Source organism: Artemia franciscana, chromosome 4 (genome assembly GCF_032884065.1).
Source record: "Artemia franciscana chromosome 4, ASM3288406v1, whole genome shotgun sequence".
In the NCBI taxonomy this organism is placed as follows: Eukaryota; Metazoa; Arthropoda; class Branchiopoda; order Anostraca; family Artemiidae; genus Artemia; species Artemia franciscana.
In genome coordinates this window covers 44,667,112-44,685,034 of record NC_088866.1, presented here as the reverse complement: position 1 = coordinate 44,685,034, position 17,923 = coordinate 44,667,112, and the positions used below count along the sequence as shown (strand labels likewise).

Below are 17,923 nucleotides of genomic sequence, written 5' to 3'. Positions count from 1 at the left end.
CTAACACTCCTTACCGCCTTGTGGTTGTTTCTTCTTTTTTTTTTTTTCAAAAATCAGGCAAATCTTCTTAGGCTCGTCGCCATTGATGCGCAATTTTAAATTTGATAAATTTCATATATTTGGAATCACAATAAAAAAGTATACTGAACTGATGTATTAGTTGTTAGCAAAACTACTTATTTTAAGGCTAGGTTTTGGTGACTATTAGCTCTGGCCACTCCCTGTTTACAGTTCATCACCATCAACTGTTTGATTCACAACAACCAAAATAGACATACAGAGTGTTTCGATTTGTCAATACTTATAGAATATAAAAAAGAAAATCCAAAATTTTGAGCTATTTTCCAAATTATTTATAAAACTCATGTTCTGATTCATCTTTCTTGATTGTATTTTTGTATCCCTTCTCAAAGTCTTTCGGTAAGATCACATAGCGATTCTCTCGAACGGCGTGCATTCCAGCCTAAAAAAAAGGATGAATATCATGACACAAAACCTGAAAAACTTGAGGAAATCAAGAGAGAGAGAGGGGCAGAGATAAAAAGCGGACGGTAGAGAAAGAGAGACTGAAGAGAGAGAGAGAGTCGAAGGGAGATAAAGAGACAGAAAGAGAGGCGGAGAGAGACAGAAGGGAAAAGGGAAAGAGAGAGAGAGACCGCAAGTTCCACACTCATTCTATAGTTTTTATTCAGTTTATTATAGTCGTCTAATTTCGGCTCAAGAAGCTATGTCACCCATGACAAAACGGGGATAAGGGGTGCACATAGGCATTAAACAAAGCGGCGGCACTGAGTTGGAACATGGTTAATTCTTCAGGTAGCCGATGAACTTGAATAACTATATTTTACTTATTTTATTTTACCAAGATTCGTGTCAACAGCAACAAAAATAATAAGAGCAATACCATACCTCTTGACAGATGGCGTTTATATCTGCACCAGAGATTTTATCAGGTCGATCAATATATTCCTCCAAGTACACTTCATCACTAAGATTCATTTTGGACGTAATAGTTTGAAAAACCAAGCGTTTTTGACGTCTATCGGGAAGGGGGAATTCAATTTTTCTATCGAGACGACCAGGACGAAGGAATGCTGGGTCTAGAGTGTCTGCACGATTTGTAGCCATTATAACCTGCACAATAGAAAACAAATGAGTATAAAAAAGTACTGCTCTAGAGATACAATCTAATAGCAGCCGTCTACAGCTACTACTCACGTCTAAATACTCCAGTTGCAGCACTGGAATTCAAAGGTCCAGAAATTGGCCCACAAACCTAGAGAAAGATTTGCATTGCTCTTATTGAATTCTTTCGATCTTACTTTTTATGAGGCACACTATAAGTCACTCCTTTTGATTGGTATCTTTTGATATCGTCATGGGTTAAAACCAACGCTAATATTAAATATAAGTGAAGATCAAACATAAAGAACTATAAGCTCTCAAACTTGTGTTGATTACAAATCTCCAACGAATACTGAGCAAGAATATTTATAACAAGATAAGTGTAACCCCAATGAAGAGCATCAGAGTGATGCAGAATAAATCGAAGCGCATAATAAGTTTAGAGTAATTGCAATTTTAAGTGTATAATCCATAGAAAACTTCATTCTGATTGACAACATATATATATATATATATATATATATATATATATATATATATATATATATATATATATATATATATATATATATATATATATATATATATATATATATATATATATATATATATATATATATAAAAATAAGTTGTCTGTCTGTTACGCCAGATCATATCTTCTATATATATAAAAGAAAACAAACTAGAATGTAAAAACTGGAAATTGCATAAATATTTCGAAATATTTTGACAATAGATTAAAGTAATTCGAAAAAAGAAAAATGGTAAAAGACTTAAAAAACTAAAAAGAAAAAACTATAAAAAAAAATTAAAAATTAAAAAATTAAAAAAAGAAAAAACCTAAAAAGAAAAAACGTAAAAAAATAAAAAACTAAAAAAAAACTAAAAATAGCTAAAAAACTAAAAAAAAGAAAAAACTAAAAAAAAACTGGGAATTGCACAAATATTTCAATATATTTTGACAATAGATTAAAGTAATTCGAGAACCTTAAAACAGATACCCCAAATTTGAGGTTTAATATAAATTGTTGGAGCTTTAGTATGCTTGGCACGTAAAGATTTTTCCAAGTGTCAATGTTAGAATGAACATTGACAAATTGAAGAGAACAAATCAATAAAAAGAAGAAACTAAAAAAAAGGAAAAACTAAAAAAGAAAAAAAAACTAAAGAAGAAACTGTATCTATATATATATAAAAATCTATATATATAAAAATAAGTTGTCTGTCTTTTATGTCTGTTACACTATGTCTGTTACGCCAGATTATATCTTATCTATATATAAAAATAATTTGTATGTATTTTTGTATTAAGGGTTTGCATATGACGTCTGAAAAATAAAGAAGAAAAAGAAAACTGAAAAAAGAAAAATGGTAAAAAACTAAAAAAAAACTAAAAAGAAAAAACTAAAAAAAACTAAAAAAGAAAAAAAATTAAAAAAAGAAAAAACTTAAAAAGAAAAAATGTAAAAAAATAAAAAATATATATAAGGGAATATAAATGACGACCGGGACACAGGGACACAACTACAACGGGGACGCCGGGGGCACAGGGGGATATATAAATGACGACGGCGACACAGGGAATGATCGATTAGCAATCACCATCAACAAAGCTCAAGGGCAATCATTAGAATCATTAGGTATAGATCTGAATACGGATTTTTTCCCCATGGACCATTATATGTGGCATGTTCAAGAGTCGGTAAACCTGACAATCTATTTATATGCACAGACAATGGGACAGCAAAGAATGTTGTATATTCGCAAGTTTTACGTAGTTAAAAACACACATATATATATATATATATATATATATATATATATATATATATATATATATATATATATATATATATATATATATATATATATATATATATATATATATATATATATATATATATATATATATATATATATATATATATATATATATATATATATATATATATATATATATATATATATATATATATATATATATAAATAAGTTGTTTGTCTGTCTGTCGACTGACGTCTTGTTTGTGTGTCGACTGACGTCATTATAAGGATTGAGCTGTATGTCGTCATGAAGTTGTTTGTCGTCTGACGTCATGTTTGTCGACTAACGAAACTACAGACCGGGACACCGGGACACAAATGACGTGTTATGTCTGTTATAACGTAATAGAGGCAACAATCTTGACAGGGCCTTTTGAGGGTGAGGCTTTTCTTATTCCACGCATTCTCATGATTCCAGTGGATCTGCCTTTTCAACCTAAAAGATTGCAATTCCCAATTTGATTAGTATATTTAGTTTCAGTCCAGAACCACTAAAGCTATTATGTAAATATCAAAAATATTTATGTTGTCTGAGCAATAATTTTTAGTTTTTATTTCAAAATAGAAAATTACCTGACAATTTTAGAATTATATCTATCTATATATATAAAAATAAGTTGTCTGTCTGTGGATCAGGTGACGTCATGTTTCTGTGTCGACTGGCGTCATGAAGTTAGTTGTCGTCATTTTTGCTATGACGGTGACGTCATTAAAGATATTTAAGACATATATGTTCACGTAGAAATCTATTAATGTTTAAGTTTAAAATGACTGATGAACTTACAATGGCAAAAGCCGATGAAGATGCTCAAAGAGTCTATGCCAAAAAACTTGCTGCTGATAGAGAAAGTCAGAAAAGAAAGCGTGCCGAGGAATCAAAAGAACAGCAAGGAAACAGGCTTGAGGCTAAAGAACGCAAAACCGCGCAGTTAGATGAAGATCCACCTGGACAGCGAGAGTCAAAACATATCAAAAGTGAACATGATAGCGATGATGATTGGGTTTGGGATCTTGACTTGGATAAGGTCATCAATGCCTACCAGATTTTAGTTAAAAAACAAAGGTTCAGCGATATGTATTCCATAGTGAAACTGAAAAATAAAGAAGAAAAAGAAAACTGAAAAAAGAAAAAATGTAAAAAACTAAAAAATACTAAAAAGAAAAAACACTCAAAGAGAAATTACAGACCGGGACACAAATGACGACCGGGACAGAGGGAATATAAATAACGACCGGGACACTCAAGGAGAAATTACAGACTGGGATACCGGGACACAAATGACGACCGGGACACAGGCAATATAAATGACGACCAGGACACAGGTATTTAAGAATATCGTTCAAAGACAAATTTTTAATTGTAAGAAGACCGTTGAAAGAGAAATTTCTAATTGTAAAATGACTGAAGAACCTACAATGGCAACACCCGAGGAAGCTGCTCAAAACGAATGTATTCACGCCGAAGTAGCTGAGTTGGTAAAGCGTTATGTTTCAGGTTCTAGGTCCGAGAGGCTCCAGGTTTGAACCTTGGCTTTAGCATTAATACAAAAGAAGAAAAAAACTAAAAAAGGTAAAAACTACAAAAAAAACTGAAAAGAAAATATATATATATATATTTATATATATTATCTTTTCGACAAAAACAATAATTTAGTGCTTCTGCTTAAAAACAGCAATCGAATTGATGCCTCCTGATACGCAACTATCAACAAAGTGGCAATCGTTGTGGTCGGTGATCAGTTCTTACCTCGAGATAATATTCTTTATAGGCGAAACAATCAGTTGACAAGAATTGCTTAAACTCATCGATGCTACGATGCCCTACAATATCCTGACGAATATAAATGACGCCCGGGACACTCAAATAGAAATCACAGACTGGGACACCGGGACACAAATGACGACGGGGACACAGGGAATATAAATGACGACCCGGACACAGGGACACAACTACAACGGGGACTTCGGGGGGCACAGGGGGATATATAAATGACGACGGCAACAAAGGAAATGGTCGATTAGCAATCACCATCAACAAAGCTCAAGGGCAATCAATAGAATCATGAGGTATAGATCTGAATACGGATTGTTTTCCCATGGACCATTATGCGTTGCATGTTCAAGAGTCGGTAAACCTGACAATCTATCTATATGCACAGACGATGGGACAGCAAAGAATGTTGTATATTCGCAAGTTTTACGTAGTTAAAAACACACACACACATCTATATATATAAAAATAAGTTGTCTGTCTGTCTGTGGATGGATCAGGTGACGTCACCTGAAAAAACTGGATCAGGTGACGTCAAAACTGAAAAAACTAAAAAAAGGCAAAAACTACAAAAAAAACTAAAAACTAATAAAGAAAATAAAAAAGCTAAAAAACTAAAAAAACTAAAAAAAGGCAAAAACTACAAAAAAAACTAAAAACTAATAAAAAAGCTAAAAAACTAAAAAAACTAAAAAAAGGCAACAACTACAAAAAAAACTAAAAACTAATAAAAAAAATAAAAAAGCAAAAAAACTAAAAAAACTAAAAAAACTAAAAAAAGGTAAAAAACTAAAAAACTAAAAACTAAAAAAAACTAAAAAAAAGGAAAAAACTGAAAAATAAGCTAAAATAAAGGTAAAAACCAATAAAAAACTAAAAAAAAAACTGAAAAAACTAAAAAAAGGCAAAAACTACAAAAAAAACTAAAAACTAATAAAAAAGGTAAAAAAGCTAAAAAACTAAAAAACTAAAAAAAGGTAAAAAACTAAAAAAAATAAAAAATAAAAAAAAATAAAAAATAAAAAAAAAATTAAAAAAAGGAAAAAACTGAAAAATAAGCTAAAATAAAGGTAAAAACCAATAAAAAACTAAAAAGAAAAAAAGGAAAAAACTAAAAAAAATTTTCATCTAAAAAACTAAAAAAAAACTAAAAAAGGTAAAAACTAAAAGAACTAAAAAAGAAAAAAATAAATGACGACACTCAAAGAGAAAGCGACCAGGACAAAAGGAATGTTCGATTAGCAATCAACAAAGCACCGGGACACAGGGAGTATAAATGACGACCAGGACATAAGTAAAAAAAAAAACTATCTAAATATATAAAAATAAGTTGTCTGTGGATCTGTGGATCGTGGATCAGGTGACGTCACCTGAAAAAACTGGATCAGGTGACGTCAAAACTGAAAAAACTAAAAAAAGGCAAAAACTACAAAAAAAACTAAAAACTAATAAAAAAAATAAAAAAGCTAAAAAACTAAAAAAACTAAAAAAAGGCAAAAACTACAAAAAAAACTAAAAACTAATAAAAAAGCTAAAAAACTAAAAAAACTAAAAAAAAGGCAAAAACTACAAAAAAAACTAAAAACTAATAAAAAAAATAAAAAAGCTAAAAAACTAAAAAAACTAAAAAAAGGTAAAAAACTAAAAAAACTAAAAACTAAAAAAAACTAAAAAAAGGAAAAAACTGAAAAATAAGCTAAAATAAAGGTAAAAACCAATAAAAAACTAAAAAAAAAACTGAAAAAACTAAAAAAAGGCAAAAACTACAAAAAAACTAAAAACTAATAAAAAAAGTAAAAAAGCTAAAAAACTAAAAAAACTAAAAAAACTAAAAAAAGGTAAAAAACTAAAATAAATAAAAAATAAAAAAAACTAAAAAAAAGGAAAAAACTGAAAAATAAGCTAAAATAAAGGTAAAAACCAATAAAAAACTAAAAAGAAAAAAAGGAAAAAACTAAAAAAAAATTTTCATCTAAAAAACTAAAAAAAACTAAAAAAGGTAAAAACTAAAAGAACTAAAAAAGAAAAAAATAAATGACGACACTCAAAGAGAAAGCGACCAGGACAAAAGGAATGTTCGATTAGCAATCAACAAAGCACCGGGACACAGGGAGTATAAATGACGACCAGGACATAAGTAAAAAAAAAACTAACAAAACTAAAAAGAAGGTAAAAACTACAAAAAAACTAAAAAGAAAAAAAAAACTAAAAACTAATAAAAAAACTAAAAAATCTAAAAATCTAAATAAACTAAAAAAGAAAAAAAAAGGAAAAAAATAAAGGAGAAAAACAAAACTAAAAAACGAATGTATATACAGACCGGTACACCGGGATACAAATGACGACCGGGACACAGGGAATATAAATGACGACCGGGACACAGGGACACAACTACAACGGGGAAACCGGGGGAAACAGGGGGATATAAATGACGACCGGGACAAAAAAACTAAAAAGAAAAAAAAAACTAAAAACTAATAAAAAAACTAAAAAATCTAAAAATCTAAATAAGCTAAAAAAGAAAAAAAAGGAAAAAAATAAAGGAGAAAAACAAAACTAAAAAACGAATGTATATACAGACCGGGACACCGGGATACAAATGACGACCGGGACACAGGGAATATAAATGACGACCGGGACACAGGGACACAACTACAACGGGGACACCGGGGGAAACAGGGGGATATAAATGACGACCGGGACACCGGGACAGGGAATGGTCGATTAGCAATCACCATCAACAAAGCTCAAGGGCAATCATTAGAATCATGAGGTATAGATCTGAATACAGATTGTTTTCCCATGGACCATTATATGTTGCATGTTCAAGAGTCGGTAAACCTGACAATCTATTTATATGCAAAGACAATGGGACAGCAAAGAATGTTGTATATTCGCAAGTTTTACGTAGTTAAAACCATATATATATATCTATATATATAAAAATAAGTTGTCTGTGGATGGATGTGTGGATGGATGTGTGGATGGATGTGTCAGGTGACGTCACCTGAAAAAACTGGATTAGGTGACGTCAAAACTGAAAAAACTAAAAAAAGGCAAAAACTACAAAAAAAAACTAAAAACTAATAAAAAAAATAAAAAAGCTAAAAAACTAAAAAAACTATAAAGGTAAAAACCAATAAAAAACTAAAAAAAAAAACTGAAAAAACTAAAAAAAGGCAAAAACTACAAAAAAAAACTAAAAACTAATAAAAAAAGTAAAAAAGCTAAAAAACTAAAAAAACTAAAAAAACTAAAAAAAGGTAAAAAAATAAAAAAAATAAAAAATAAAAAAAAACTAAAAAAAAGGAAAAAACTGAAAAATAAGCTAAAATAAAGGTAAAAACCAATAAAAAACTAAAAAAAAAAAGGAAAAAACTAATAAATGACGACACTCAAAGAGAAAGCGACCAGGACAAAAGGAATGTTCGATTAGCAATCAACAAAGCACCGGGACACAGGGAGTATAAATGACGACCAGGACATAAGTAAAAAAAAAAAACTATCTATATATATAAAAATAAGTTGTCTGTGGATCTGTGGATCGTGGATCAGGTGACGTCACCTGAAAAAACTGGATCAGGTGACGTCAAAACTGAAAAAACTAAAAAAAGGCAAAAACTACAAAAAAAACTAAAAACTAATAAAAAAATAAAAAAGCTAAAAAACTAAAAAAACTAAAAAAAGGCAAAAACTACAAAAAAAACTAAAAACTAATAAAAAAGCTAAAAAACTAAAAAAACTAAAAAAAAGGCAAAAACTACAAAAAAACTAAAAACTAATAAAAAAAATAAAAAAGCTAAAAAACTAAAAAAACTAAAAAAAGGTAAAAAACTAAAAAATAAATAACGACCGGGACACAGGGACACAACTACAACGGGGACACCGGGGGAAACAGGGGGATATAAATGACGACCGGGACAAAAAAACTAAAAAGAAATAAAAACTAAAAACTAATAAAAAAAACTAAAAAATCTAAAAATCTAAATAAGCTAAAAAAGAAAAAAAAGGAAAAAAATAAAGGAGAAAAACAAAACTAAAAAACGAATGTATATACAGACCGGGACACCGGGATACAAATGATGACCGGGACCCGGGACACAGGGAATATAAATGACGACCGGGACACAGGGACACAACTACAACGGGGACACCGGGGGAAACAGGGGGATAACCTGACAATCTATTTATATGCAAAGACAATGGGACAGCAAAGAATGTTGTATATTCGCAAGTTTATATAACATAGGGACACAACTACAATGGCACGTAACTATTATGGCGCGTAACGACTTACGCGCGCGGGGGGGCTTGGGGGGGGCGCGAAGCGCCCCCACCAACTAGGTGTTGGGGTGGCGCGAAGCGCCACCCCAACAGCTAGTATATATATATATATATATATATATATATATATATATATATATATATATATATATATATATATATATATATATATATATATATATATATATATATATATATATATATATATATCTATCTATATTCACAGGTGGGACATAGGGACACAACTACAATGGCGCGTAACTATTATGGCGCGTAACGACTTACGCGCGCGGGGGGGCTTGGGGGGGGGGCGCGAAGCGCCCCCACCAACTAGGTGTTGGGGTGGCGCGAAGCGCCACCCCAACAGCTAGTATATATATATATATATATATATATATATATATATATATATATATATATATATATATATATATATATATATATATATATATATATATATATATATATATATATCTATCTTCTATATATATAAAAATAAGTTGTCTGTGGATCTGTGGATCAGGTGTGACGTCGTGTTTGTCCGCATATGACGTCTGAATTATTTCACACTAATACAAAAGAAGAAAAAAACTAAAAAAGGTAAAAACTACAAAAAAAACTAAAAAGAAAAAAAAACTAAAAAAGCTAAAAAACTAAAAAAAACTAAAAAAAGGTAAAAATCTAATAACTAAAAAAAAACTGAAAAAAATAAAAAAAGGCAAAAACTACAAAATAAATAAAAACTAATAAAAAAACTAAAAAAGCTAAAAAACTAAAAAAAACTAAAAAAAACTAAAAAAAGGTAAAAAACTAAAAAAAACTAAAAACTAAAAAAGAAAAAAAACTAAAAAAAAGGAAAAAACTGAAAAATAAAAGAGAAAAAGAAAACTAAAAAAATATGAATAAATATATATAAAAATAAGTTGTTTGTGGGTTATGTCTGTCTGTCTGTCTGTCGAGTGACGTCGTGTTTGTCCGCATATGACGTCTGAATTATTTCACACTAATACAAAAGAAGAAAAAAAACTAAAAAAGGTAAAAACTACAAAAAAACTAAAAAGAAAAAAAACTAAAAAGCTAAAAAACTAAAAAAAACTAAAAAAAGGTAAAAAACTAAAAACTAAAAAAACTGAAAAAACTAAAAAAAGGCAAAAACTAAAAAAAAACTAAAAACTAATAAAAAAACTAAAAAAGCTAAAAAACTAAAAAAACTAAAAAAAGGTAAAAAACAAAAAAAAAATAAAAACTAAAAAAGAAAAAACTAAAAAAAGGAAAAAACTGAAAAATAAGAGAAAAAGAAAACTAAAAAAATATTAATAAATATAAAAAATATAAATATAAATATAATATAAATTAGCAATCAACAAAGCACCGAGACACAAATGACGACCGGGACACAGGGAGTATAAATGACGACCAGGACATAAGTAAAAAAAAAAAACTAAAAAAACTAAAAAAATGGTAAAAACTACAAAAAAACTAAAAACTAATAAAAAAACTAAAAAATCTAAAAATCTAAATAAACTAAAAAAGAAAAAAAAGAAAAAAGGAGAAAAACAAAACTAAAAAACGAATGTATATACAGACCGGGACACCGGGATACAAATGACGACCGGGACACAGGGAATATAAATGACGACCGGGACACAGGGACACAACTACAATGGGGACGCCGGGGGGCACAGGGGGATATAAATGACGACCGGGACACCGGGAATGGTCGATTAGCAATCACCATCAACAAAGCTCAAGGGCAATCATTAGAATCATGAGGTATAGATCTGAATACGGATTGTTTTCCCATGGATTATTATATGTTGCATGTTCAAGAGTCGGTAAACCTGAAAATCTATTTATATGCACAGACAATGGGACAGCAAAGAATGTTGTATATTCGCAAGTTTTACGTAGTTAAAAACATATATATATATATATATATATATATATATATATATATATATATATATATATATATATATATATATATATATATATATATATATATGTATATATAAATAATACACCCCCATCGGAGGGTATAAATTCCCTTTATTCTACTACTCCTACAAACTCAATACAATACAGAAGTCACATAAGCAAATAAAAATCTCAGCACGAAATACGCCTACTTCCCTATTTCATCTCAACAAAATTACAGGTATTGATGTACACTTGATACGCATGGTCCTCCTCCATACCAATCTATTCAAAGCCTCTATCTTTACACTCTCCCAAGAAGTTCCCTTTTCTCTTAAAACTTCCCTTACAACATCCTCCCACCCAATCAGAAAATTTGTTTTTCACTGACTAAAGAGTTAAGCCCCATTCACAACGAGGCTTTATTTAATATTGAGATTTAGCTAGAGCTAATTTGAGCCAATCAAATTTTTTTTACAGAATTTTCTAACTGGCTCAAAAATTCTGATAGCCTCATATTAGCGCTACCTACATTTCGGTATTAGTAAAAGCTACCTACATTTCGGTATTAGTAAAACCTTATTTTGAATGAACCTTTATCGAGACATAAGACACAAAAGAAAAAATAAACATTAGAAGGGCTGCCAAATCTCTCAACCCCTTTCTAGGGATGTTAGTTCAGCCTTTACTGAAAACACAAAGAGATGAAGAATATACAATATACTCAATTGTATTGGCACTTTTGATTAAATTTTAAGATACAAACTGGCAGCTAATATCTCTACACTTTTTTTCTTTTTATTATACTTATATATTATTTTTGTATTATTTTATATTATTATATATTTAATATAATTTATTATATATCTTTATTTATATATTTTTATTATTTTATTATATTATTTTTATATTTATAATTATTATATATTATTTTTTTTATACTATTATATTTTAGCAAAGTCAGATCTCACATGTCGTGGGTGAAGTCTTAGTACATAATCTATGCTTAGTACATAAGCACTATTTAAGCATATAGGCTATACATATTTTAAGCACGGAAATGTATATCATTATCTGCATCCCATCAATTGAAACTTATTATTGGTATATAGATGGTTCTTAAGAATATTAAACAAGAAACGTAAGCTCTAAAGATTTTGGTTTCACCTAAAAACAAGATAAAATTATCATTCCCTAAAAATGGGAAAATATTGAATCTATCCTACACCTTTAGCAGCGTTGATGAGTCCAAATCAACTTTTAACGCGTGGTAATTTTTGCTTGTATTAAGTTGTTTCATAACGTCATAGTTGATACTCACTTTGCATAAAAAAAAATGATTCCTGTTTTAATTGATTTTGGTTTATTCGGTTGAATTTAAAACATGTGTATTTATTTATTAATTAAAATCAATTTTTGAATTAAAATCAAGTTGCCATCAAGCCATGGCTAATTGAGGAAAAAGCCAGACAAATAGTCAGAGTGATAGGCAAAGCTGGCATAAGCCTTTTTCATAATTGTATAATGTATTGAGTCTCTCATCCGTCCATCCTAAGGCAGAACTAAGGTAGATAGTCATGGAATAAGGGTATTCAGATAATTTATGATTCTTACTTTAGCTATTTACAGGATAATGTACTCACAGCTAAACATGGAATACATAAGATATTTCCCCAATAATTCCCTATTCAGATTCTGACACAACTTTTTAATAGGTGCCAGATTTAAACCTAAAATTTTACTGGAGCGTCCTTTTAAAAGAAAACTTCTATAAATTACTACGCACTTCTCTGACCTTTGTAGGAAGGAGATGGAAAGACTAAGGATAACGATCCTCCAGAGCCATTACTGGCACAAAAAACGTCGATATCAGCGTTTTGGGCATTTTTGCAGGGACAAGTAGTAAACCCGTCGCTCAACTTTGCCAAAGCAGAGATAGATTCCTGGATCTCGTATTACCAAACAGAGCATCAATACATAGTCAGCAAAGTTGACCACCACTACAGGGTCAGGAAGTCCTTCAAACTTCTTTTTCAGGCAATATACTCCCCATTTCTATCCTTTGTGTGGTTAGGTACAACAAAATAGAATATTAAACTCCTACTACCACTACTAACAACTCACTGCAATGCCAAGCAGCCTGATACCAAGACAGGTACGTGCACTCCTTTTCCATCCCAATCTAATGAAACCTTCCCACTTTAAACCTTCCCAAGAAATTTCAATTACCCTCAAATCTTTCCTTATGACATCTTCCTATCCTATAGAGGGACGACTTGCTTTTCGTTCGGTCCTATATGGCTGGCCGACGAGGACGATCTTTGACAATCTGTCATCCTTCATTCACAGAGCGTGTCCTAGCCACATCAACCTCTCTCTCATTATACCCCTAGATAGCTGAATCGAACCACATTTTTCGTACAGCATATTGTAAGAGATAGGGTCATTCAGACAGGTACCCCAAACAATCGCAGACTCTGGAAAGCATCTAGCAAATCCTCCTCCTTCTGTCAGAGCACCCACGCTCCATAACCATACTTGACTACTATAATCATCGTAGCTTCCAATGTTCTAATCCTAGTTCATAGACTTATATTCCTATTCTTCCGAACTCTTCTCAATTTAAAAAAAAAAAAAAAAAAAAACACCCTAAACCTTGGCTATTCCACTTTACCGTCTTCACTGCTCCCAGCGTCTTTAGTAATAATGCTACCTAGGTAGGTAAAGCTTTCCACTTGATCGATTTTTTTATACCTAGCATCAACTCTTCACCTGCACTTATTCCTACTCTTAGCGACTTAGTGTTCTTGCCATTAATATTCAAACCCTATTCTTTCACCCTAAAGTCTCAAAACCCCGATTCATTTTGCTAACATTTTTATCTAGGATGGTTAAATCATTAGCATAACCTAAGTCCAAGGAATTTTCATTCCTCCATTTGGTTTCGTGTTCTCCCATTGCCTTTCCTGTGCTCCTTATGACAGTTTCATTAAAGTGATCCATATAAATGGGGATAGAATGCAACCCTACTTGACTCCTGATTTAATATGAAACCAGATACTAACCTAATTTCCTACATTAACTGCAGAAATGTTATTCCAGTAGATTTAAAATATTGAAATCCTTCATTTTGACAGGGTCTATTTATATTCATTATGTTGCAGCACTTTCTTGAAAGACAGTGGAAGTGCGAGACATTATTTAGGAATTGTTAAGACATTATGTGAAGCCTCTATGAATGTATAGTATTTGAGCAAAATTATCACAGTCTTACTTTAACATTTGTTGTTTGGTCAAATCCATCCATTTGATTAAGCAGCTCCAGGAGAATTCCTTGAACTTCTCGATCTGCACCAGTCTGTGCATCAAATCGTTTAGTAGCAATTGCATCAATTTCATCAATAAATATAATAGCAGGTGCATTTTCTTTGGCCAAACGAAAAACATCACGAACCATTCGAGGTCCTTCACCTAAGTACTTCTGAACAAATTCAGAGCCAACAACACGAATAAAAGCAGCTGGAAAACACAATCACCACATCATAATTGACTAATCAATAATAACATATAATTGAAATTGCTACCAAATTACCTTCTACCACTTAATAAAAACAACCATACGTAATTAAAATTATCATTTAAAACAACACTGCTTCATGTAAACAAAAAGGTACCAAACTTAGGCCAAACGAAAAACATCACGAACCATTCCAGGTCCTTCACCTAAGTACTCCTGAACAAATTCAGAGCCAACAACGCGGATAAAAGCAGCTGGAAAACAAAATCACCACATCGTAACTGACTAATCAATAATAACATATAATTAAAATATAAAATAAAAATAAATAAAAATATAAAATAAAGTATATAAACATATATTCAGAGCCAACTACGCAAATAAAAGCAGCTGGAAAACAAAATCACCACATCGTAATTGACTAATCAATAATAACATATAATTGAAATTGCTGCCAAATTACCTTTTACCACTTAATAAAAACAACCAAACGTAATTAAAATTATCATTTAAAACAACACTGCTTCATGTAAATAAAAAGGTACCAAACTTTGGCCAAACGAAAAACATCACGAACCATTCGAGGTCCTTCACCTAAGTACTCCTGAACAAATTCAGAGCCAACAACGCGGATAAAAGCAGCTGGAAAACAAAATTACCACATCGTAATTGACTAATCAATAATAACATATAATTAAAATTGCTGCCAAATTACCTTTTACCACTTAATGAAAACAACCATACGTAATTAAAATTATCATTTAAAACAACATTGCTTCATGTAAGTAAAAAGGTACCAAACAAAAGCCATGGAACTTACTAATCAAGGCTGCGAAATATTAATGTAAAAAATTTGTGCTAACTGAAAAAAAAGATCACTTTGTTGGCAAATAACGCAACGCCATCGGCAGTTTCACATCCGCGATATAAGCATAAATTAGACTTAGCCTTTATTTTGTACTAGACGCCTACGACGCCCCTTTTTATTTCGTACTTTATATCAAAAATATGCCCAAATGAGCAAATTCGTTCTCAAATAATCGAAAAAAAAGTATTTTATTTTTTAAGATGTGTATGGTTTTCATTTGAAGGCAAGTTAAAATGTAGCGTTATAGCATGGAGAGAGGGGCTGAGAGGGCAGCCAAAAGCCAAATCTTCTATTTTACACAATATATATTTCCGCATAAAGATGACAGCTATTCATAAATAAGAAGGGAGCTCTTACATTTTGGTTTAAAATCTTTTCTTACCAATAACGAAAAAAAAAAACAAATTCCCCCCCCCCAATATTGATCAAGAGGGCCTTAAAAAGCAAGAAAAAGCGGACCTACATATGCACTTTTCGGATCCCTCCCAACATAAAGACTTACTGGTGTCTCCCTATGCACATAAAGCTTTCAAAATATTGAATATTGACTATAATTACTAGTTATTTTCTGTGTACTAAGTATATTTTTAGGAACGGTATAGGCCAACCAGTGAATTTTATTCCCAGAAAACGGAGGATGAACACACAAATTTTCAACAGTTTTAGATATATGATTGGCTAAATCAGAAGTTCCACTTAGCAACTGGGCCAAAAGAAGACATTCGTTTCAGTCCTCATTATGAATTAGACAGGAAACTAAAACCCAGAATTTGCACCATATAACGATATTCTATGAATACTGGTTTGATGCTATCACCCCTCGAAGAAAAAAAAAGAAATGAAATTTAAACCCCTGATTATCTAGCTCCCTTGTTTTGTATGAAAAAACCCATGTAGGCTACAGGTACATTCTTCAAGTGAAGAGACCCTTATATAGTCCTACATTTGGAGGGTTTTAGCAGAAAGAAACCCTAACAAAAGCGACTTTTTACCAACTCGAAACTGTTGTACTTTTGAAATTGTTTTTCGGATGTGACCTCCTTATGGACATATTACGACCCTTGGATTAATTTATCAGCGATCTCCCCTTCCCTCCGACTTGAGTCGGCAGATGTCCTGAGATCAAAATCTTTGGCTATTTATACGAAGCATCACTTCTAAGAACTCCTATAGGAAGGCAGAGATCAAGGAGTGAATAAGCTTATCAAAAGTTTGATGAGCTTATCAAAAGTTTTTTTTTTAAGGAGGCAAGTTCCGTTTGAACATTCGAAAGGGCAAATATACAAGAGCCAAGTTAACCTTTGAAACAAATTTAATGGGAACAAATGGGGGCGAGTTTTTTCAGTACAATTTTTTGCAAACTTTTGGAGCTAAGTTTCAGGCAGTAAATTTCCAGTGCAAAGTTCCCTGTTATGAACTATCTGCAGCAGGAAACTTTTTTTTTAAGAGTTCGAAAGGTTCCCCATTCCCCATCTTCAACTTTGCACAAAACCATATATTTCTCTATCCCACTTTGACCTAGCTTTCAACTCACAATTACTAAGGAAACATATTTCTCTATCCCACTCTGACCAAGTTCTTGACTCGATATCACACAGGGACTATTTAAGGAAACATTTTTCTCTGACCAACTCTGACCTAGCTCTTGACTCGAAATCATTTAATAACTACTTAAGAAAGCTCTTACATTATTTAAATTTATCAGAAAATCATCAAGATTACATTCTAACTATCCTAAATAAAACACACCAAGCAAATATTTCCCAAAGACTGATTTTCACCAAAGTTGGTATTTGAAAGTTGTTGAGTTTGTTGACTGAAAACTAAAAAAAAAAAAAAAAAAAAAAAAAAAAAAAAAAAAAAAAAAAAAAAAAAAAAAACACAAAGTAATAAAAAACTAGAAGACTAGACATAATTCTGATTCTCCCCTACAATCTTTGACAAAACTTACCATTTTATTCTTAGAAGTTCTTAAGGACAACTCTTTAACCCATTCCCCACTCTTTTTCTTCGTAAATTTTTTTCTTGAGGAAAGGAAAAGTAAGAATAAATTACCTGTTGTATGATGAGCCACAGCTTTGGCAAGTATTGTTTTGCCACATCCTGGAGGTCCATACATGAGCACACCTCTAGGAGGGTCAATTCCAATCTGTTTGTACAGCTCAAAATGAGTCAAGGGTAGTTCAACTGCTTCTCTCATCTCTTGCTTCTGCATATCAGCCCCACCAATATCAGCGTATGATACTTCTGGTTTCTCATCTAAAAGTAGCATTGATACATGATACACTAAAGTAGCAACACAAAAAGGAGCCATAACTATATTAAAAAAGAATGGCATAACACGAAGAAAGAAAAATGCTGAGGATCACCAAAGCACCATTGCACAGTGCCATGCACCATGCAAAGCACCATACAAGTGGTTCCACTTGATTCTCTCTGAACTACTTCTATACTAAGCTACTCTCCTGATATACCAAACGCACACAAGATGAAAGATTGGTTGTGATAAGAATGTCCAGGTGTTCCTTATACTGAAATAAAGATGAGAGTATTCATTTGTTTCCAAGCTTTTAACCATCTGAACAATATAGCTTAAGATAACATGAAAAAAAAAAAATAA

The 17,923-nt window shown here is 31.3% G+C and overlaps 1 protein-coding gene across 1 annotated transcript; it reads right to left on the bottom strand.

The window, feature by feature from the left end:
• Positions 1-269: 269 nt before the first annotated feature.
• On the bottom strand, positions 270-17,632 carry LOC136026478 (26S proteasome regulatory subunit 6B-like). The gene is made up of 4 exons (XM_065703094.1): positions 17,359-17,632; positions 14,193-14,437; positions 910-1,134; positions 270-463 (listed from the first exon to the last, which is right to left on the bottom strand). The coding sequence occupies exons 1-4, from the start codon at positions 17,615-17,617 to the stop codon at positions 350-352; spliced, it is 843 nt and encodes a 280-aa protein (XP_065559166.1). The 5' UTR covers positions 17,618-17,632; the 3' UTR covers positions 270-349.
• Between the last annotated feature and the right edge of the window lie 291 nt (positions 17,633-17,923).

Coding starts and splice junctions, on each gene's coding strand:
- LOC136026478 (XM_065703094.1), bottom strand. CDS start 17,617: ATGGCTCCTTTTTGTGTTGCTACTTTAGTGTATCATGTATCAATGCTA. Junction 1,135..14,192: donor ACCAAACAACAAATGTTAAA/GTAAGACTGTGA, acceptor TCTATTGTGCAG/GTTATAATGGCTACAAATCG. Junction 464..909: donor TAAACGCCATCTGTCAAGAG/GTATGGTATTGC, acceptor CCTTTTTTTTAG/GCTGGAATGCACGCCGTTCG.